The sequence below is a fragment of the Chionomys nivalis genome, chromosome 7, assembly GCF_950005125.1.
Source record: "Chionomys nivalis chromosome 7, mChiNiv1.1, whole genome shotgun sequence".
Classification (NCBI taxonomy): Eukaryota; Metazoa; Chordata; class Mammalia; order Rodentia; family Cricetidae; genus Chionomys; species Chionomys nivalis.
This window is the reverse complement of record NC_080092.1, coordinates 89007963-89030899: the sequence shown is the minus strand read 5'-3', so window position 1 is coordinate 89030899 and position 22937 is coordinate 89007963. Positions and strand designations below refer to the sequence as shown.

At 40.2% G+C, this 22937-nt stretch overlaps 1 protein-coding gene and 1 long non-coding RNA gene across 2 annotated transcripts in view; one reads left to right on the top strand and one right to left on the bottom strand.

The window, feature by feature from the left end:
* Cep112 (centrosomal protein 112) overlaps window positions 1–20000 on the bottom strand; it is a 448529-nt gene extending 428529 nt beyond the window's left edge. Inside the window, exons 1-4 of the mRNA XM_057774090.1 lie at window positions 19877–20000; window positions 11444–11557; window positions 7706–7896; window positions 4978–5150 (exon numbers count right to left, since the gene is read on the bottom strand). Coding sequence (XP_057630073.1) covers window positions 4978–5150; window positions 7706–7896; window positions 11444–11549 — 470 coding nt within the window. The 5' untranslated portion in view covers window positions 11550–11557; window positions 19877–20000. The remainder of the gene's footprint in view (window positions 1–4977; window positions 5151–7705; window positions 7897–11443; window positions 11558–19876) is intronic.
* LOC130877144 (uncharacterized) lies at window positions 3350–10991 on the top strand. Its single transcript, XR_009057387.1, has 3 exons — window positions 3350–3407; window positions 9981–10132; window positions 10887–10991. It is a non-coding gene; the product is annotated as an uncharacterized LOC130877144 (long non-coding RNA).
* Window positions 20001–22937: the final 2937 nt, after the last annotated feature.

Genomic DNA, 22937 nt, shown 5'->3' with positions numbered 1-22937 from the left:
GAATACGGCCTCATAATACTTCCAGGGAGTGTGAAGCAAGGCTGCTTCCAGCCTACAAAGGAATAAAGGTAAAGGGAAGGTGTCATCTCCCCTGAATAGGGATCCTAACAAAAGGCTTCAAAAGGACTCTGCATCTTTAATAATATAAAAAGGCTAGGGCACAAACAGCATCATCTAAAATGCCATTAGAAATGCTTCACATACAAAAAGGTCTAAGTAAAGCAGGGTTTTATAAAGTGATCAAAAAAGAAACACTAAGGGGGAAAATCTTTTAAGATTAAAGAGGTTTTTCAAAGGACAAGTTGAAGTGGCTGTAAAATTTATGAGGCAGCATTAAACTTCAGTTCTAAGTAACAATAAATTATTCACTATAAAAACATACATGTGTCAAATATTATAAGCCTCTTAAACTTTTTAAAACAATTCTTACAGAAGTTATTAGATGTAGTAGGTCAACATTAACAGATACCAACTTCTTCGTTAGCACAGTATGACCACTCAGAGAAAAGAAGTCACCTTAGAGAGAAGAATGAAAGCGGGCTTTGGTGGGTTACTCAGTGCCATGGCGAGCTGAATCACATGCAGGGGCTGCCTTAAATCAATCTTTGTAACTTTAGCTAGAATAATGTTAGTTTTATCTTTTAAATGTCTCCATGTAAAATGACAAATATCTGTTAAGTAAAATACTTGTGGATTAAAGCTTAAATAAAATTTAAATTTTAAAACAAATCAAGTCATAATTATTAAAGGAGTATGAAATACCCTGAGAAGGGCTTTATAACCCTAACTGACCATTAGCCTCGTGTCACTGAGCTGAACAGAAAGACCTTTAGGCGTGTCCTTGGCTGTTCCTCCAGTGTCGTGTCTCACGGTGTATGGGCTCCTCTACAGTGCATGACTATGTTCCCTCCTATGTCATGTCTCACGGTGTATAGACTCCTCTACAGTGCATGACCATGTTCCCTCCTATGTCATGTCTCACGGTGTATAGACTCCTCTACAGTGCATGACCATGTTCCCTCCTATGTCATGTCTCACGGTGTATAGACTCCTACAGTACATGACCATGTTCCCTCTACCATCTTATAAAATCTGCCTTCCCTCCACATTCTCTAAAAGTTCAATTCAAAAATTCTTTTGAACTACTATCGATGCCACAATACACCTACCTTAGAAGGTCTTTGTAGGTAGTAAATTAAATATGTGGCAGTGACTAATAATCTTCGTTAAGCACACATATAACTCAACTAAATATAAGGACTTAAGAAATTTTCAACATGCTTGCACCTGCTAGGAGGAACTGAAAATAAATTGCAAATATGAAAAATATCATTCCTACCTCGTGAAATTAGAATCTAACGAAGAAGCCAGACATCAAACATGTGCAAATGTGATGAGTGCGACAGGAAAACGTGGAGTCCCATAAGGAGAAGTGACAGTGCCACGTGGATTGACTTGGGTGTCAGAGTTTTGTCTGGAGGATGGGTGGGACTGACGAGAATCATCACACAGTCAGTTCTTCACATTGCTTATCATTTAATCAATAACTAACACCTTGTAATCAAGTAACTATTTTTCATTAAAATTCATTTGATTATAGATAGTGGTGAAGGCTAATTTCCACTATTAGGTGGATGCGATTTGGAATACGCAGGAGATACACTTCTGGGCACATCTGTAAGTAGTATTTCACTGGGGAAAGAAGCTCCACCCGAATGTGGGCAGTACATCCATGGACTGGGGTGTTGAGCTGAGTGAAAAGGGAACATGGGAAGCCAGGTGGGCACCAGCGTTCATCTTCCTTCGCTCCGTGACTGCAGGCACAATGTGACCAGGCGCTTGCTACCACACCTAGCCTGAAATGATGAACTCTGTTCCCTCAAAGTGTGATCTAGAACAAGCCCTCCCTCCTTAGATTGTTTTTATTAAATATTTTGTCCCTATAATGAAAAAAAAAAAAAAATATATATATATATATATATATATATATATATATATATATATATATATAGCTAACACAGTGAACAAAAACACCTTGTTTTGTTTTGTTTTTCGAGACAGAGTTTCTCTGTGTAGCCCTAACTGTCCTGGAACTCACTCTGTAGACCAGGCTGGCCTCCAGCTCACAGAGATCTGCCTGCCTCTGCCTCCTGAGTGCTGGGATTAAAGGCGTGCGCCACCACCGCCCAGGCAACAAATGATTTTTAACGTGTGAACTTTATTATGCTTTCCTTTTCCAGTAAAGTGACTGGGTGACATGTAAATATTATTCCCACTGAGGTTGGAAAGAAAGTTCAACAGTTTAGAGTGCTTGCTGATCTTCCAGGGGACCCTAGTTTTGGATCCCAGCACCCAAGTTGGGCGGCTCACAACTGCCTGTAACTCCAGCTCTGAGGAATCCATCTCCCTCTTCTGGAGTCCAGGGAAACCCCATACACATTATATATTCAACACAGATACACGCATACAAACATAAATAAAAATAAAAACCAAATCTATTTTTCAAAGAAGAATATTTTCACTGTATTTTTCTCAAACTTTATCTCGTGGTCCAAAGAAGAAAATGTCCATTCAGCTAGACTCCTGCCAAGGTCACATATTTCCTGTCCTGAACCCTTTTATGCACACTTTAATCTTCACAGTATTTGCGAAATCCCATATGACTAGTGCACCAAAACTATCTGTGAACTTCTCTCATGTAAAGCAAGTTATAAATCACATCCAGGCAGCTTAAGCAGGCAACAGAAAAGTGATTATGTTGCCTAATTTTGTACTTCCTTTCTTGAATTATTTGATTCCTCAACTGCATCCTTCTTCTCTGCACTTTTGATACAATATTAACACAGAAAAATACTTTAAAGACTATTTAAAGAAAAAAGGCCCATGCTCACTAATACATATAAAGAATGTGAAATTCACTAACAGCATACTACAGTAACAAAGTAACCTACTATAACTATCTATAACCTATGAACCCATGGCTAGCTTACAAAAAGATTACCAGGTTTTCATATTTTTTGGAAGAGCAAGAAAACTGATTGCTAATTTTGACAAATCCTTCAAAAACCACTGTTAAAGACAGCACTGTGCAAGGGAAGCAAAACCAATCTGCTCAGGTCACTGATTCTGTCTAAGATTTACAGTTTCCAACTCACGGTCAAGGGCCAAGACAGACTTTAGCTTTAGTGCCCTCTCAGACCACAAACTCCAGGCTCATGTCACTGTTGCGGGAGGTCCTTCCGCTCCTCCAGCCAATAGCCGCTGAGATACCAGCCCATTGGGGTGTGGTCTCTCTCCCTTTAAGAAAGCAGCCACTTCCCTCCTCGCTCTCTCACTTCCTGCTCCGCTTCTGGCGACTAGACTCCCTTCCTGATTGCGCAGAGGGCTGTTGTCTGGGACGGTGATCTGTAAGTTTTTTCCCCTTTAAATAAATAACCATTCTATTAATCATAATTCCAAACTGGTGTGGGATTTGTTTGTGACTTACGCCTTCGCCTTCATGTTACCATTATACTTAGAAAGGAGCCCAAATTTTAGCTGAACTGTTCTTTAAATAGAGGTTTCATGTAACCCAAACTGGCCTCAAACTCGCTACATAGCTGAGGATGACCTTGAATTTTCTGATCCTCCTGCCTCCACCTCCCTGGTGTTAGGATTTAAAGCATATACTGCTATGATCAGGTTTTGCAGTGCTGGGGATCAAACCCAGAGCTTCATGCATGCTAGGTAAGCATTCAACTAAGCAACATCCCTAACCTCTAGCTCAAGTATTAATACAAATTTTAGCAGTCAAACAAGCCATTATATTTCTCATCATTTACAAAACACAATCTCTCTTCCACAATGCCATTTAGCTGCTAAGAAGCTAAAAATTATTCTGTAACTTTACCTCTTATTTTAATTCTCTATGGATATAAAAATAAGCATTAACACCATCTAATACAACTCGTCCATTCACTTCTTACTCCTCTAAATATATCATTAATGCTATCATATCTTCCTTCACTTTTTCTCCATTCTATATTGTTTCCTCTTTCTAATAAAATTATTTCATGGACTCTTTAGTTTGTGTTCAATTGTTTTTTCCCATCATGATATCTCCAATCTGAAAGACACACAGCCAGACCACATCTATAATGGATGTATTTCTAATTACTAATAACATTTCCACATTTAATAAGAAATGGACCAAAGACACTATAGTGGACAATAATTACTGCTTTGTTAATAGAAACAAATTCATAAAATTAAAATTACCGAATGGCCAGAAGTGAAGAATGAAGTGTGACACATGTCAAATGATACTAGCCAATATTTCTAACATTTCAAGAAACTTCAGTGTCAACAGGAAATACCAAAATTTAATAAAAACAAAAGTTTAAATCTCTCCCTCTTAAAGACAAAAAGTTATACTGCAACAATAACAGCCTTTTGGTACATTTTTATAACTTAGAAGTTTATTTTTATTTGTACTAAAAATACTATGTAGGCTTGATCCTCTACTGAAAAAGTAGTTGAATGGGTCAAGTTTATAGTCTTATTTTATAAAATGAAATAGTGATGTGGGGAAGAGATATTCCAGCAGAAGATGCAACCTGGATGTGCAGAGTGTCACATTCTGATGACATCACTGGCAATGCTCTTTGCATTGTCATAAAGGAAACATGTAGCCAGGTCACTTTTCAAACAATAAAATACACACAGAAAGAGAGTTAACAGATATTCATAAAACTACTTAAAATGTAACATAATCTTCTTAAATAAGTAGTAAATTCTTAAAACCTGTTATTTTTACTTACCTAACATCTATTCACAGCCCTCAACATTATTAAAATACAATGTAAAGCAAAACCTTATGCTTAATAAGAAAAAGCTCCAACATAGCCAGTTGCAAAAGCAGAGTAAAATTTCCAAATTTGAGACTCAACTCCGCGGCATACCTTTGGACACCACTTGAGACTCAACTCTGCGGCATACCTTTGGACACCACTTGCCGACAGCACCACCGTGCTCTCTTCTCCAGAAGAAAACTGCCATGACTCACTCAATCTGTGTTCGCCTGGCTCCAGCTCGCCCACCACCCAGTCTGGTAACTTCTCTGGGCTTGTACCTTTTGGTCGTGCTGGATTTGGTTCATCAAAATAGATGGACTGGTTTTTAAAAATGAGAGAAATCATTTCTGTAAAATGTACTATAAACAAAACACTTAAGTTTCCCATCAACTTTTAAATTTGACAAAAGCTTTTCAAATATCCAGTTTAAGTACAACTACAGATAAATATATAAAATTTATCATTGAATACATAATAAATTATGCAATACTAAAATAATAAAATGGTTAACATATTTATATTTCAGTGATGTTCTACTATACAAGAAACCTAATGAACAACAAATTACATGGCAGATAAAGCTGGGAATAATTATTTACATAAGGAAACGATATTAGTATTATAATTGTGGTTCTCAACCTTCCTAATGCTGTGACCCTTTAATAAAGTTTCTCAATTTGTGGTGACCCCAACCATAAAATTATTTTAGCTGATGCCACATAACTGTGATTTTGCTACTGTTCTGAATCATAATGTAAATTTTTTGGAGAAAAAGCTTTGACAAAGGGGTTAAAACCCACAGGAGAACCAGTGTTTTATAGTTAAATGGAAAACTTTTTAAACTATATCCTATTCTATTTTCTCCTATAACCAGCAATTCATCTGCACATACAGGCACATATATACACAAAATCAGTATTTGGAGTAATCACAATTTAAATGTGCCAGAAATTAAAACTAAAATTAGAAGTGCCTCGATGAAGTGAGAACTACAAAGTCAGAGACATGGTATTTGGTTCTAACCATATTGTTCGTTCCCTGGGAGGTCAAGACAAAACTCTGGCCTTCTTAGTATCACTTGTGAAATAAAGTTCTCCCTACCATTTTATGAAATTGACTGTGGATGGAAAAATGTGACACAATATATTCATATCCCAACATCTACTGTTCCTCACAGAACACTCCATGTTAGACACTCGGATGCATTAGCCCAGGAGTGTCAATGAGCCAGGTGCATGATAAGGTTTCTGGAGAAAACTCTACCTGTGTAACCATCACCTAAGTCTACAGAAGTCCTCGAGGGGCTACTCTTCAGAAAATAGTCAAACGTGACCCCTTTATCTTAAATCTGAAATGAAAGACGATTCCTTTTTAAATGAGATGCAGTTATCTTGGTTACTCTCTGCTTCTCTTCCCATGGTTTCAGTTATTTGCAGTGAACCATGGCTATACATATTATTGGGAAATGCCATAAATAAGTTTTAAATTGGGTGCTATTGTAAGTTGGAATAGTCTCATAAACTCTGTTCCACGATCTCCAGCAAGGTCTATTTGCACAATATACACCAAGTGCTGGCTAGTTCTACAGCAACCTGGTACAAGCTTTAGCTATTTGGGAAGAGAGAACCTCAGCTGAGACTGGTCCATGTGCAAGTCTGGAGGGCACTTCCTTCACTGGATGTGGAAGGTGCCAGCTCATTGCAGGCAGGCCCACCCGGAGGCTGGTGGACCTGGGTACTATAGCAGGTTGAACAGGCCATAAGGAGCAAGCCAATAAGCAGCATCCCTCCATGACCTCTGCTTCAGTTCTGTTTCCAAGTTCAGTTCCGCCTTGACTTCCTTCAGTGATGGACTGTGATGTGAAAGTGTAAGCAAAATAAACTCTTTCTTCCCCAAGTTGTTATTGTCATGATGTTTTATCACGGCAATAGAACCCTTGAGTAAGACAATATCTACTCATAGTCACTGAGTAGTTGTCTTAGATGTCTCAGTACAGGACAAACAACTCCATGCTGTCTGTTATTTTGGGAATCTTGTGGAGATGGGGAATGAAAGCTTCTCAGACAATAGAGAGACTGATGTACTCATTCTAATGTCAAACAAATACACAGAGTCAACTACCTACTTTCCCCAATACAGCCAATCTTGGCATAAGCAAAACATATGGTACTTGTTTTACAATGGATAATAGCATTCAAAGTTTTTGTGTTCTGCCACCAATAAAAGGAATTATCCTCTGGTATGCAGCATGTGATGATACTAAATTTTGATTAGTAAATTGCTAAAATGTACAGAAATTTTGTATTAATTTTGTAATAATTCTAACATTCACATATGTATATGCAACTCCAGTTAGCTGTCCAATTAGATATGATACTCATAACCTACACAAACCAAGAGGCAAGTTTATGCTTACAAGGAGCAAGATGGGGACAACCAACTAGCCATAAAATAACTATCTTATAACAAAGCTAATAACAATTAAATCACTATAGAAGATTATTTTAAAATACTAATTTAATATTATCAACTGACTAGAAAGGAACATCTAAAAACCATTAAACTGATGTTAAACAAAATATATGAAAGAATTAATAAACTAGAATTTATTGAAATACTTAACATATTAAGAGTCTATTTGAAATTAGTAAGAAATTAAGGCCAGTTTTAAAATTCATTTTTATATAAGGGAATATAAGTGAATAAAATATTAAAAGAATGTTTTCTATTGAAATGGGAAAAATGAATGAAAGTTTTAATTTATGTATTATCTAGCACATATAATTCAATATTATTTCCTTCCCAAAAGGGATGCTATATCGTAGTCAGTTTTAAGGAAATGAAACTGCTCTGCAGTAGTCAATGGTACTTACCATATATGATGGTAATGTTTTTAGCGTTCCTGACTCAGGACGGTGTGTAAAAGGGCCTTCCAGGACTCCTCGCCTAAGCATGTGCAGTAACAGCTTTGCATACAAGTTCCGATTCTTCCTACCCAGGAGTCCTGCACCTGTTCCTGAGGGCTCACACAGTTTTCTGATCCAAAGAGCACACCTCTGCCGTTCTATATGTATAGAAGAACTATATGAAATCTGATGTCAGGGATGAAACATTAAATTATAAAGACTATATAAGGACCTACTGTAATCTAGAAGGGGAATAGCCAACTTCCTAAAAAGCCCAATTGTAAATACTCCAAGATTTAGGAATCATGTGATTTCTGGTGTAACTTACTCTAGTTGACCACCTCACCAAGAAAATATTAATGAACTATATGCAAGCAAATGGTGTGGCAACATTTCAACAAACTTTACAACACCAACAAAAAATGGTTGTGGGCTGGAAAAAAAGACTGTACACTCCCAGTCTGGAGTTCACTTTATTAGTTAGGTGCAGCTGGGCAACACAAATATGAGTACATATTTTCATAAAAATAAGATTCTTGGGACCTGTCATTGATAGTTAATAAAAATAAAATTTCTGAATACAATTAAACATGTTTTTAGATAAAATTTTGCATCAATAAAATAACTTTAGATATAGTGAAAAGACTTCTCTAAATCCTAACTACAGAAACACAGAAAGCTAAGCACATATTCACTCAAAAATTAAATTCAAACATTTTATCTATTAACGCCAATAATTCCAAAGGATTTGTAGCTGATTCAAGGCTTTCTTTTACTATCACTAAAATAATTGAGTGAATAATTTCATGAAATAATTACCCTTCTAAAAAGATCTACCTAAAAATGCGGCACATTTAATCCACATAGCCCACTGAGTGTATTATCTTGCTGTGGCACAGGATTTTTTAACTCACATGAACACTACTCTGATATTTTTATCAGTCTAACTTAATTTGTGGATTGCATATATTATAAAAAATCACTAATCTCTTGGCTTATAAAAGGTCATAATCATTTATTGTTTTGCCTACACAAAAAATCACTAAGTCTGGATTTACCACTTTGTAATCTCACTACAGGCATTAGAGGTAGATATCTTTTTAAAAAGTGTGTATTTTTGCTCTGAAAATTTTATGAAGACCAAACAAACTTTATGAATATCCAGTGTACTTTAAACAAACAGAAAATACATAAGTAGAATTGGTAAGCTTGAGCAAATAATTAAAACTATGATATCGTCATGTCTTCTAGCAAACTGACATCTACACTATATTCAATGCACACACTTTGGTACACCTTGATTAATGAAGAGCTTAATTCTCTACTTAAAATGGTAGAAAAGCCCACTGCGAAAGGCAGCTTTAGCTATAACAGTAGATGAGCTGGTACAAATTTCTAGTCTCTCTCTCTCTTGTTTTTGTTTCTTTGTTTTTGTTTCTTTTTTTTGAGGCAGGGTTTTTCTGTGAATCTCTTGTGTCCTGGAACTCACTCTGTAGACCAGGCTGGCCTCAAACTCACAGAGATCACCTGCCTCTGACTCCCTGAGTGCTGGGATTAAAGGCGTGTGCCACCATCGCCCAGAGAAATTTCTAGTTCTTAAATGGGATGAGTTCCTACATGTTCACTATGAAGTAGTAAAAGAGAACCATATTCCACATAGATGATGTGTATGAACTTAGGGTTATATATAAGAATTCTAAATACCTAAAACCTATTTTTAAAAAAGACAAAATATGAGAATAGTTTGATTTGAAATACATTTATAATAGAAAATCCTAATAAAAATTTTCTTAATTGGCAGATCCAAGACAAAAAAAGGAAAAATTAAGTGCTTATCAAAGTTCTACAATCACAACATGGGTGTCCATCAATGGGAAAATAAGTAAAATATGGGACTTATATACAGTATGATTTATTCAGACATAAGAACAAAATATTGTCATCTACAGGAAATGAAATGAACTACATATCATCATGTTAAGCAAAACAAACCAGATTCAGGAAGACAAATATCGCACATTTTCTCTCATACACAGAATCTAGACATTAAAAAATGATATGGAAATAAGAAGGGTCACTATTACAGAAGAGGAAAAGGAAAAGTAGAAGTAGGAGGAGAGATAAGAGAGAACAATAAAGGTCATGACCATGACCAAAGTAAATATAATGTTCATAACATATATAAAAATGTTATAATGAAACCCATTATTTTGTGTAATTAACATGTGGTAATTTTTAAAAGGTAGTGAGTATCAGAAGAGGATTGATACCCATCTATCATTATGTACTATCAGAAGTCATCATGAGTCAGCGACAGATGTGAAGGAGTAGAACCTGAACCCATGAGATCTGAAGAGCAACAGAAGAAGGAAGGAAAGGCTAAGGACCAACAAGGTAAGAAAAGAGGCACAAGGATATGGTTCAAGCGAAGATCAGAGAAGGCTGCAGGCTCCGAAACAACAGCCGAGCAAAGACTGCATCATTTCTATGTCACACTCCTATCTCTCAATGCAGCTCCAAATAAGTCTGTAGCATTAAGTTAGCCCCTCACTTTGAATATAAAACGCACTCAGATATCTCAGGGACATAAGAACTTGGGAGAACAAAAAGCCATAGCTTCTTAGGTTCACTCCACACCCCCTACTCAATGTCTACCAAATCTACCAATTACTCATTACCCCTACAGTCAATAATACAACCACTGCAGCTTAGAGCATCTCCTTGAGCCCTACATTCTATGCAGCCCTCTAATGCATTAAAATTTCTGTAAATCTCTCTTGAAACAAAGGTTCTCATTCCAAAAGTACAAATAATAGGGCAGAAACGAAAGCAACAGAAACTTATCAGCTGATCAGATTTAAAGAGTCAGAAGTTAACAATGGGTCCATGAACTGGAAGTCACTTCCAAGGAGAAGGGAAAAGACAAAGTGAAGAAAGAGAAGTAACTAACTTTTAACATCTCATGCTTTAAGCTCATGGCATGAGCCACAGCATCACAATAAAATCCTGTCAAAGCTTAGAGGGCACTGCCACTAAATTTTTATTTACCAAGGAATAGCTCAAAGTAAACAATCCTACATCAATGATAAACATTAGCATTAAGTGACTTTTTTAAAAGGGAATTTCAACTTTATTTCCATTTTGACAGTTCATTTGTAGGACATCTAATCCTAACTGAAGATATTCAGAATCACCAAGGAAACACATTTCTGGGTGTGTTTGTGATGGTGTTTCCAGAAAAATTTAACTGAGGAGGAGAGACCCATGCTATATGTGGGCAACATCATTCCACGGGCTGGAGGACCCAGACTGAAGCTGAGAAGCAGCATCCTCTGCTCTCTGCTTCCTGACTACAGATGCAACGTGCCTGGCTGCTCAAGCCCCAGATACCGTGCCCTCCCCACATGATGGACTGAACCCTCAAACTGGGAACCAAAACACAGTTGCATCTTACAGGTATTTTGTCATAGCAATAATAAAGCCATTAGTAGTTAATATAACTGTTTTGATTAGGTATTCTTATTTTTAATCTTAAGGATCTTATTTCAGCTAGATATGGTGGCACATGCCTATAATCCAAGTACTGGGAAGGCTGAGACAGTATGTTGGAGGCTATTCTGGTCTACATAATGAACATCAGTCTAGCCAGGGACACATAGTAAGAATATCTCAAAAACAAGAGTCTAATTTCAAACACCATCTTACCTGACCTGTGGGGTAATTTTAGAACAAAAGGCTTCATATCTACCACAAAGTGATCAAATTCTGCATCCAGTTTTTCCCATTTTTCTTCTTCATTTTCCATTTCCATAATCTGTTCTGTGAAAAAGTTAAAATTAGGCATCAAGTATTTGTATGAGGAAAGCTAAGAAACCATGAGAAAACACATTAAAGAAAACTGGTCAGTTAAATACCAGTCCTCCTTAATTGACTGCTAGACTCAGTGAAATTCCGATTAAAACTCAGACGAGCTGATTCTAAAATTTATATGAGAAGGTAAAAGAATCCGAGTATCAGCAAAAGTTTTGAAGAAACATGAAGTTGGAGGCTCAGATCACCTTATTATACGCTGAACTATAGCAGTCGACATTACAGTGCTGCCTAGAGAACAGATAGACCAGAAAAACAGAACAGAAAGCACAAAATGGACCAATAAAAGTATGGACTCTTGATATCCAACAAAGGCATAATCAAAGAGAAATGACAGTTTTTCTAACAAATAATGATGTAACAATAATGCTATATACATGTAAATATGAATATTGGACCTAAATGTAAACTGTAAAAATTGAATATAAAGGAAAAGATCTCCTTGACTTTATCAAAGCAAAAAAAGAAAAAAGAAAAAGATTACCTAAAAAATAAAAAAACTGATATATAATATTAGACTTCAGCCCACCCTAACCCCCCAAAAATCCTGCCAGCTTTGATCTGCAAAGACCCTAAATAAAGACTGGGAAAAATTCTTGCAAATTCTGAATTCATAAGTAACTTATATCAACAGCACATGAGTGATTGGGGAATTATAGAGCTCTGTGGTGCAGTGTTGTGTGCTGTGAGGCCCTGGTTCAAACTCCAGCACAGAAAAATAGCATTAAGGAAAATATGAATAATTCTCATCACTTGGCCATAAGAATAAAAACCATTCAATAAAAATAATGACAAAAATCAATCCCTTTGACAGTAATTAATTGTATATTTTTAAAAAGTAAAGAGAGATGATAAGAAGAAATAAATCATAAGATTCTGGAATGATGAGCCGGGCGGTGGTGGCGCACGCCTTTAATCCCAGCACTCGGGAGGCAGAGGCAGGTGGATCTCTGTGAGTTCGAGACCAGCCTGGTCTACAAGAGCTAGTTCCAGGACAGGCTCCAAAACCACAGAGAAACCCTGTCTCGAAAAACCAAAAAAAAAAAAAAAGAAAAAAAGAAAAGATTCTGGAATGATGGTACCAACTACCCTGTTGTCATTACAGACTGTATACACAGTTTTAAATACAGCGATGAATCCTCCAAACATATATAACTCCTATGTGTCTGTTATATTTTTATTTTAATAATTATATTTTAAATTATATTATTTAAATCAGTTATATTATATTTTAAAACATCAATCCGTTCACCAAAGACAAAATACAAATACTGGCAATTATGCACATAAAAAGATGCTCAACATCACTAGTCACTAAGGAAGTGAAAAGCAAACCATACTGCAATACCCCAACAACACATGAGGACAGACAAAATTAAGTCAAGAAATGCAAAATGGTGGTGAGAACGGAGAATACAGAACTCTGATGTGTTGCCGGCCAGAAAGTGAAATGACAAGGACTTTCTGGAAATCGTTTGGCAGTGTCTTTCAAAGCTAATCATGCACTCACCATATGACCAAAAACTCCCAGATGAAATGTAAAATCTATTCTCACACAAAAAGTGCAAATGTGGTGGTAGCTTGAGTGATTTTTTTAAAAATCAACAGTGGAAGCAGTCCACAAATTGTAATATTATCACACATACTAACGGCTGCACTCAGCAACCAAGAATGAATACTGACACCCAAAACAAGAAAAACTACAGAGAAACAACTCCTTTTCAAAAGGTTATGTGCTGGGATTAAAGGCATGCACCACCACCACACAGTACTCGGGAGGCAGAGGTAGGCTGTGAGTTCAAGGCCAGCCTGGTCTACAAGAGCTAGTTCCAGGACAGCTACAAAGAAACCATGTCTTGAAAATAAAAAAATAAAAAATAAAAAAAAAGAAAGGTTATGTGCTAAATCTGTTGATATGAGGTCCCAGAAAAGGAAAAAGACTTTAGCAGCGAGAACAGCCAATGGTCATAGAGATCATCAGCGAAGGACAGTCTAAATAGAGAGGATGTGCACCAGAAAATCACCAGGGGTGTCTAACTGTTCTGCACATGAACTGCTGACGAGATTGTAAAGTCTGTACACATGTAAGAATTCACTGAACTGTATGCCAAAATCTTAAAAGTCCTTTAATTCCCCTATACACCTTTAAAAATATTAATTCTTCATATACACTGACAAAACCAGAAACAAACTATCTTATGTTAAAAATATATCTAGGAAGTAGCAAGATGGCTCAGTTGCTAAAGAGCTTACTGCTTAAGCATGGAGACCTGAGTTCGGATCCCCAGTACTCACATAAAACTCACATGTGTTTGTATGCAGTGAAGGCAGAGACAGGTGGGTTTCTGGAATTCCCAGAATACCCAGTCTACCAATAGATGAGCTCCAAGTTCAGTGAAAGAGCCTGTCTCAAAGGATAAGGTGGGAGGAGGTGACATCTGGTCTACGCACACAAACACACACACACCTTCAACCCTTACCTGTAGCACAAACATATAATGCCATTACTCAGAATGCTCAATGCCTACCTTGGTTACAGCGTGATCTCGAGGCAAACCTGGACTATTTATACAGATGTTGTCTCTAAATAACAAGTAAAAAAGAGCCAAGTGTAGTTTAATATGGGGTGTAGGACTTGTCTAGCATGTCTGAGGCCTAGGTTCAGTCTACAGATCCTTGGAAAATTAATTTTATGTGTGAAAACTGAAGAAAAAGAAAAAAGAGAACAAATTCCACAATCAATGTGTATTTAAACTGTGAACTACCCAACTTGTCACGTACTTACAAATGATGGATTGGGGAAAGCTCTGCTCTTCCTTCAAAGCTGTCCTATGCCACAGTTTAACATTATCCCTGTGAAACGAGGCTCCAATGTTTACAGCTTCTCACCAGTGTCTTCTACAGCCTCCTGTTCTGTCTTGGTCAGTGACCCTACCTTCCACTGGTTCCCTTCACTTCCCTCACAGCCATGAGAGGGAGCTATGGCCTCACTACTGCACACAGGTGCGTGGTTTATTCAGTCTTTCATTCTCTCCACCCAACACTACCTGGGAGGGCAAACACTGGCTAAGATCCCAGCTACTGCTTCTCCCACAATCACCTCTTTGGGGCCTCAAGTCATCTGGCTACACGCTTGCTTTCCATTCCCGTTAGGAACAGGCCTGCACCTGATAGTAGCACCTCCTCCGTGGACGCTCACATGCACCTCTCTCCCTCCTCCTCCCATCCCACCTCCTCTTCCCTTAGAACACAGCAAACCCCATCCACCCTGTCACTCTCTAACCAAAGAGCCACTCCAGAAAGACGGCACTGTCTGGGAGTTGGATGGCTCTTTCAAGAACTGACTTTTGACCAGTCCACAGAGCAATGCCCAAAACAACATACACCTTAAAGCCCTTTAATTAATTGTGACTTTTTTTCTTAATTTAAGAAAAAAATAGCTCATAAAAAATAGATGGTACTCACCCTACTAAAATGGTGCTCCTCCCACCTCTGGAAGGAGGACACATCCTTACATCCTTACCTGGCCACTGTTCCTACATCCCAGTCAGCAGCAATTCTCCTTTGCAAGACAGTATTCCCTCCTATCACTTCTCAACCATCACTTACCTATTCCCCCTTACTTCAAATTCTCCATCTCACTGGCTCCTTCCCTTCCTGTGTCAGCCCTCAGTCTGGCCTTCCATGCACCAGTCCACTCTTGCTTTCCTTCCAGCTCCATTCTCCATGGGAATTACCCGTTCCACTCCAGCAGGCTGCTGAGCCCTTTCAGAGTTCCCCGTGATGCAAACAGCTATCTTCTTGTCTCCCTGGTACCATACCTCACAGCACCCTACCCTCCTTATGGTACTACTCCTACACCTAGTACCACTTGCTACTCCTAGAAATGCATCGTTGACTTAATAGCTCACTTCCTCCTGCATTGCTGCCTTCCAGGTCCTTTCTTCTCAGTCTCCCAACGGCTCATTTCCCCAGGCATCATTAAGTCCAGATTCTGCATTGCTCTTTCCTGGGTTTTCTTAGAATCTGACTTTTTACCTTCTCTCTGGGCAGTCACAATCGGTACTGGTAGTTTGCTTATGCTGTTTACCTTAAATTTTATTGCTAACTTACTCTCTCCTTGCAGTTCCAAACTCATATTTACAGCAGCTTCCTGGACCTATTCTGTAATGTCCTGTTTGTTACGAAGTTATATATATCCCAAAGGAAATTCTTTACAATTGTGTCCATATGCTCAGTGGTATCATCATCTGTTTCATCTTCCTTGCTAGACATATCAAGGCTTCCATTATCTAAACTCTCCATAAAGCAGCCCAGGACAAACACGCAGAAGCCCCAGCTTCTCTACTCTCACTGTACTCTACCAGAGAAAACCCTGTGTGTCACTAACTTGTACTACTACAATGACCCAGTGACCTGCCCTCCAACGAGCCCTGTCTCTACCTGAGAAAAAGGTGATACTGATCAGAACAATTTCAAAATGTCTCTGCTGCTCTATCTCTAGACAGACAATATCCCTACAGAATACTTTCCAGACCCTATGTGAGCTATGCAAGTGCCTTCCCATTTAGGCCTATCTCTTACCGCAGCTAGTCTTCGCCTAACTACACAAACCCACCTATGGCCATTTTAACCTCCCCACTGTCATGATGAACTTCTCACCATTCTTCAAACACTCCAAGACTTAGCTAATCAATGCACAGGTCTATACAGACCTGGAGGCAGACCTATACAGCTCAATGTCATTGCTGAGCATAGCTAGTCCTACTTACCCTAGGCTAATTTCTGCTCTCTTCTTACTGTAAATGTTCACATGTGTGTTACTGCATTTACCATAAGAGGTTCTTGGAAAGCAACCTACACCTTAGTAAGCATTCTGCATATTATAAAGTACATGTTAGGAGCTAAAGAATTGATTGCTGAATAAACAGATTAATGTTCAACTTCTGTATGACAAAAAAATGGCTTTTTGACAATTTTTTTGGGGAGGAGGGAGTACAAGTTTCTGTGAGTGTGTGCATTTTCATGTGGCAATTTTGCATGGCTTCTTTGATCACTATGCACATTAATTTTTGAGATAGGGCCTCTCACTAAGCCTGCAGCTCATCAATTCAGCTAGGCTATCTGGCCAATGAGAACCAGGAATCTACCTGTCTCTCGGGTTACCGCTGCACACTACCACATTCAGCTTTTATTTGAGGGTTGAGCATCTGAACTTGGGACCTCACGTTTGAACCGCAGGCACTGTATAGATGGAGTCATCCCTCGGCCCCAAAGGATTGGTTTGAAACACTTCTGTTCTGAACACCAAGTAGGTCTTACAGGATACATGCTCCTAATTCCATTTGTCAAAACCGGCCATCCTACTTTCTATGTTACAAAGAAAGAGAGGAATGTGTTTTCGACTTTAAGACACAGTTAAACTTCATTCCGGGTTGGGGAGGTAGCTCTGTGACAGAGCATTTGCCTGGCATATGTGAGGCTCCAGTCTCAATACTCAATGCTGCATAAATAGTTAACTAATCAAGTAACTTGGTTTAAATTAATTTAACAACTAGTTCATTAGTTTGGGGGAGTTGTGTTTGGTTTGTTTCATTTTAAATTCCTACAATATATTCAGTACTTGGTGAAAGTACAGTATGATATTATATAAAGCACACTATGACAGCATACTGGATAATAGATAATAAAGTTGAAAACAACTATTCAAGTGGATAAATAAAACAGCAGAAACTCTTGGGTCCACAACCTTAAGCACGGCTTTGCCCTAGATCCACTTCCAGGCTTACACGCACGCCCATGTACTCAACTTTGCCTAAGCCTGTCGTTTGCTGCAACCAAAGCAAAAACGTTCCTCGTGATCACTAATTCCCAACAAATCCTTTGACATTTGTGGAAATGTTAGAGTTTGATATTAGAGGAGACTAGCATTCAGCAGTTAAGTGACTCACCAAAATCATATAATTAAGCAAAGCCCAGATTAAAATTCTGAAATCCCTAGGTTTTACATAATCTGACAACTTGGTCATTTACATGTAAGTCAGAAATATCTCCAACTAATAAAAAAAGTAATTTGAATAATAGAAAGGCAATCTGAATGCTATCTGAACATGTAATAGTCAAATCATACTCGGAAAAGAAAAGTAGAAATGGGCTGGGTCAGTAAAGTTCTTGCTGAAGAAGCAGGAAGACTGAGTTCAATCCCCAGTATCCACCTAAGAAGCAGGCACAAGGGACAAACACCTGTAATTCAGCAGCAGAAAGACAGAGAGACAGGTGGCTCCCTAGAGCTCACTCACCAGTCAGCCAAATCCAATCAGGGAGCCCAGGTCTCAGCGAGACTCGCTCTAAAACAAGTTAGACAGCTCCTGAAGAATCCAAGGTCACATTGACTCCTGGCCCCCAAATTTCTGTGCACACACATACCCACGCAAAAATAACACCAACGTGATTCTTAGCCGAACTCTGCCTTTCTTTGCCCCTTATTTATTCTTCAACAACAACAACAACAAAAATTAATGTTTCAATTTTGGAAGGAATTTCTGCTACACAAATTATGTCTAGCTATCGAAAAGGTTTTTACACTACATCAGAACTTCAGGTTTAAGGTATTAAAACTGAAAAACGAGGGTCAGGCATGGTGGCGTATGCCTTTGATCCCACCGCTTAGGAGACAGAAGCAGACTTATTCACTAGGTCGAGGCTATCCTGATCTACAGAGTGAGTTTCAGGACAGCCCCTGCTATGTAGAAAAACCATGTTTCAAAAAGTTTAAAGAAAAAGGAAAAATAGGTAAAGCTCTATCTCTGGTTTAGAATTAAATCACTCATGGCCTGTCTTTCACTGATAACTAAAATGACTGCTTCATGCACAACCTATTTCAAAAGTATAGAAAAAAGTAGGGTGTCTCGTGTATTTATATTCTGTATTTATGTGGTGTCTTTTATTAAACTCACTGGCCTCACCTTTTTAAAAATCTGTTTTTTTGTGGACAGCTATGAAACAAGCTAAGACCTTCTCAAAGGTGCTTGACTGCCACAGAAATCAGCAAAGCACACGCAAGCCGCCAATATTAACAGCCTTAAAAAAGAGACAGCCACTAAGCCAAGGACGCACTTCACAGCATGCACCTCGCCAAACGCAACATTGTCCTGAAAGTTACGTAAAATGTGTTTTGTTCCATCAAGTCATATTTAAAATATATTGTGGAGAGTAATACAGAAGACTTGAAGTGCCAACGAGTCAACAAGGGTTACCAGGGCACGTATTTTGCGGGTTACACATCTGGATGTCTTCTCAGAAGACATCGGGGCAACTGTGGGCGTTAGAAATGTATCCCGGTGTGTCCTCCAGGGTACTTAACCAGATAGACACGATTTCCACTATCCTTCACCGGCTGGAAGGTGGGGCTTAGCGGCGTCAATGACCCGACTGGGTCCTGGAGGCAATCAGCTGGACCTGAACACTGCATAAATGATCCTGTTCTCCCCTCAGCTGGGGGTGAGGGGAACAGGCTCACTGGCATTTCGCTCGCCTTTTCTATCTTACTTCCCATTATCTTTAAATAGTAATGACAAGTCATAAAAATACCAGCATACTGATGGGGGGGGGGGGGCACACGCCCTGTCATCCCAGCACTCAAGAGGCAGAGGCAGGTGGATCTCTGTGAATTCGACACCAGCAAGGTCTACACAGTGAGAGCCTGTCTCAAACACAAAACAAAAGGCCGCTGTCCTAAGTACTTGTTTTCTGGGTCTCTACAAACACTGCACGTCCCACTAAGGGACGGCGACTCCGGGCTGGGAAGCTTGCAAACCCCAAATTCATCAGGGCTTTCTCGGAGCCAGCCTGCTGTCGGGTCCTGCTACCCGGGTAAAGCACTGCAGCTGTCCGGTTCCCTGCGGTCACTTCCTCCGCCGGTGTGAGCGGCGCCTGCGTGGCCCACCCAGGCCTGGGCCGCTGTCCTACCTGCTCCAGGACACAGATCTCTCCTCACAACCCCAAGCCCCTACCTCAAGGCTGTGGGCCACGCCATGCCGCCTGACCCAACTTTACTGAGAACTTTCCCTGGCCTTCGCTGGGCTGCTAAGCCCGCGGGGGCGCGCGCCACACAGGCCGTAAGCGCCGGTCCCCGGCCTGCGGCGACGCCCCTCCCCGAGCCAGCCCGCACGCGCGGGGGCTCCATCCCGCGCAAAATTCCACTCAGAACCTGGGACTAGGATAGGAGTGGCAACTATTGGTGAGAGAAAAAGAAGAGAGAGAGAGAACCTGCAGCCCCCACAAGCAAGCCGTCCACTCGGGCCCGCCGCCGCAGCCAAACGGTTTCAAATCCTTGCGGGCCGCTGGGTCGCTGTCGTCCAGCATAACCAGGGGCGGGACTACCGAGCTCGTCTGTCCCGCCCCCTCGAGCAGCCGCTGGCCCTCCACGCGGTTGCCATGGCGACGCGCTGGGTGATGTCTATCACTGCCTCTCACATCCGAGGGGGCGGGAGTTTCCGCCCTCCGGGGTGCGGTTGTCACTCAAGGGGGCAGAGACTTCCCACCGCGCTATTCCCCCACCCTCCGGGAAATGGTGACCCCAAGCCGCTCCGTCGCTGTGGTAACGGTCTAGTCCACTGCGCAGGCGCAAAGATCGTGTTGTTCCCCCCCCCCCCCCCTCCGTCTAGCCTTTGGCGGTTTCCTGGATTCATCTCTTGTGATCCTAGGGGGCTGTGTGGAATGAACGCTGCTGCTTCCGGGCTTCCTACTGAGTAGTTTGTGAACACTTTAGAGACTGAGGAGAAAACAAGAAAAACCCAAAAGCGATGGACTTACTGGACAATGTTCATAGAAAAGCCTGTCTGTTGTTTGAACAGACATCACCTTTGAGTGAGCTTTAAAGCCAGGAGAATTTACCCTCGTTAGCTCACACTACAGACGTGAGAGGGTGAATTGTTCAGGATAAAGAGCCATCGTAAGTCTGAAAACACTAAGCCTGAAAGATGCCGAACTGAAATAAACGGCTTTCTGTCTAGTAACTGTCTACAGAATAGTACCATGAAATAAGGGGGAAAATTGTATTTTTGTCCTTCCCAGGAAGTATCATGAATCTCGGGGCAGTCTATGTTGCTGTGTGGTGATGTTCTTTGGTCATTTACGTTTCTAGGAGCTCTGAACTGTGTACTTTAAAATACCAACAGAAACAATTTAAATTGCAAGAATACTGCCTTAAACGAAATTCAGTGTGCCACTGTTTTTCATCTAAATTCATGGCAGAATTCCTTCTACAGAATCCCTGCGTTGCGCTCAGTGTGGTGCCCGACCTAACACAAGCGCAGCTTGAAACGTCTTTTTAATTTTCCATAAGGAAAACAAAAGAGTCGCTTGTTTGTAATTAGCTCTTTCCGGCTTCCAGAAAAAGACATACTCAAGGTACACTTTCAAATCCGCCTCCCTGGAGGTAAACACCAATAGCTCCTCATTGTTTCAGAGGCAAAATGTGCTAAAGAGAAGAAAGACTGAAGAATGCTTTCTAGACTATTTGGTTTCCGAAAGCAAATTTGAACACGCTCACAGCTGAGAAATGACCCACAATCCAGATCATTTGCATGGAGAATCATTGTAAAATATGCAGAAATGTGACCAGTAGGAGACCATGGAATGTAAGAGGTGGAGCTTACTGATCAAAAGATACAGATTCTCAAGAAGGAATAAGAAACTCAAGGGTACAACGTGGTGACTATAGGCAGTAACTGTGTGCTGAACCTTTTGAAGGACAGTTTGTGTTATATGTATGTACAGGACACTTAACCGTGTATAGTTAACCCACATCACTGGCGAGTTCTTTGGCCTTCGCCTTTTCCAGCTTGTCAATGCGAGCCATAGATTTTGGACCGGAAGCATTGTCACCCTAGTGGTGGCGGATCTCATTGTATCTGTCCCAGTAGTTGGTCCTGGTAGCTTCCACCCACTTAGCTGAGTGTTTCTGTCTTGAGTTAATCTGCATGACAGCAACATTGGTGCTGGCCTTCCTTGGACCAGCCGCCTCAGCTTGGCCCTCTCTTGTCCCTCTCTTTGGTGATGCAGTAGCAGATCCCCATCGTGTGACACAAGGCAGAGAGGAAGCCTACCAGCTCTACGGGTAGACCCTGTGTTGACCAAGAGCAGAGCTTTCTTATTCTCTACCAAGGTTGTTGTGACCGTTTGGACTCCTTCTTGACGGACAGGTAGCCTCTTAGTGGCGATGTCCCTTTTGCCAGCATCTTTTTGTTCAGCACAGCTGGGAGCCTTAGCTTCTTCTCTAGCTTGGTCTCTCTTGCCCTGCACTTTTGGGCAAGCTTAAATAGGTGGTGGCTGTGTGACAGCCCAGGGTCTAGGTGAACTGGCCCAATCGCAGGAGGTACTTTGAGCTGCTTATAGAAGAAGGTTCGTTGCTGCTGCAGCCAGATGGAGCAAGGCCATTTGATAAAGCATGTGGGGTCCCTTTTGATCTGGGTGTCTTGCCCAGTGCTGAAGTTCTTAGACCTTTTCTCATAGGACTTACCATGTTTTTGGCCTCTTGCTTCTTCATGATGGAGGGACAGTGGCCATCTTCTTCCCCTTGGCCTTTTTTTACTTTGGATATTTTCTTCTGCTGCAGTAGAGAGTATATATCATATTCTTGAAAATTCCACTCAAGGTATATTGCTGTAGTGTTCACCTTGTAAAGTGGATAAGTGCATGAAATAACATATATGTTAATTTGCTCAAGTTAACAAGTCCATGTTGCATGCATATTTCAAAGCATTGTGTGGTACCAATAAATGGATATGATTTTTAGACAATAAAAAAAGTACAGAGATAGTCCAGTGAGTACCCGAGTGCTTGCTTGTGCATGAGGACCAGAGTTCGGAACCCCTGCCCGGTGGGTGTGGTTCCTGCCTATAATTGCAGCACTAAGAAGGCAGAGAGACAGGATCTGAAGAGCAAAATTGCTAAACAAGCTGCATAGAGGAGCTCTGGGTTCAAATGAGATATCGTGGTGAGTGATCAAGAAGACCCCCAGCAGGCGCACACACTCACACACATGTGCACACACACACACGTGCACACACACACATATGCAGGCACATCACATACACATATTTTCAAAGGGGGCAAGAGGAAAAATGTAATTCAGTCAAGTTCAGAGGAAATGAGGGAAGGAATTTTCCTCCCTTAATATCTACCCTCAAATCTCTCCCAAAATAACTCTTGGAAAATATTAATGCAGACCGGAATTATGATAGCACATTTTTTCCTTCATTGTTTTTCATCGATGTGAATTTGTCTAGTCATTTGAAGGACTGTGAGTAATAAACACGCTGAAAAA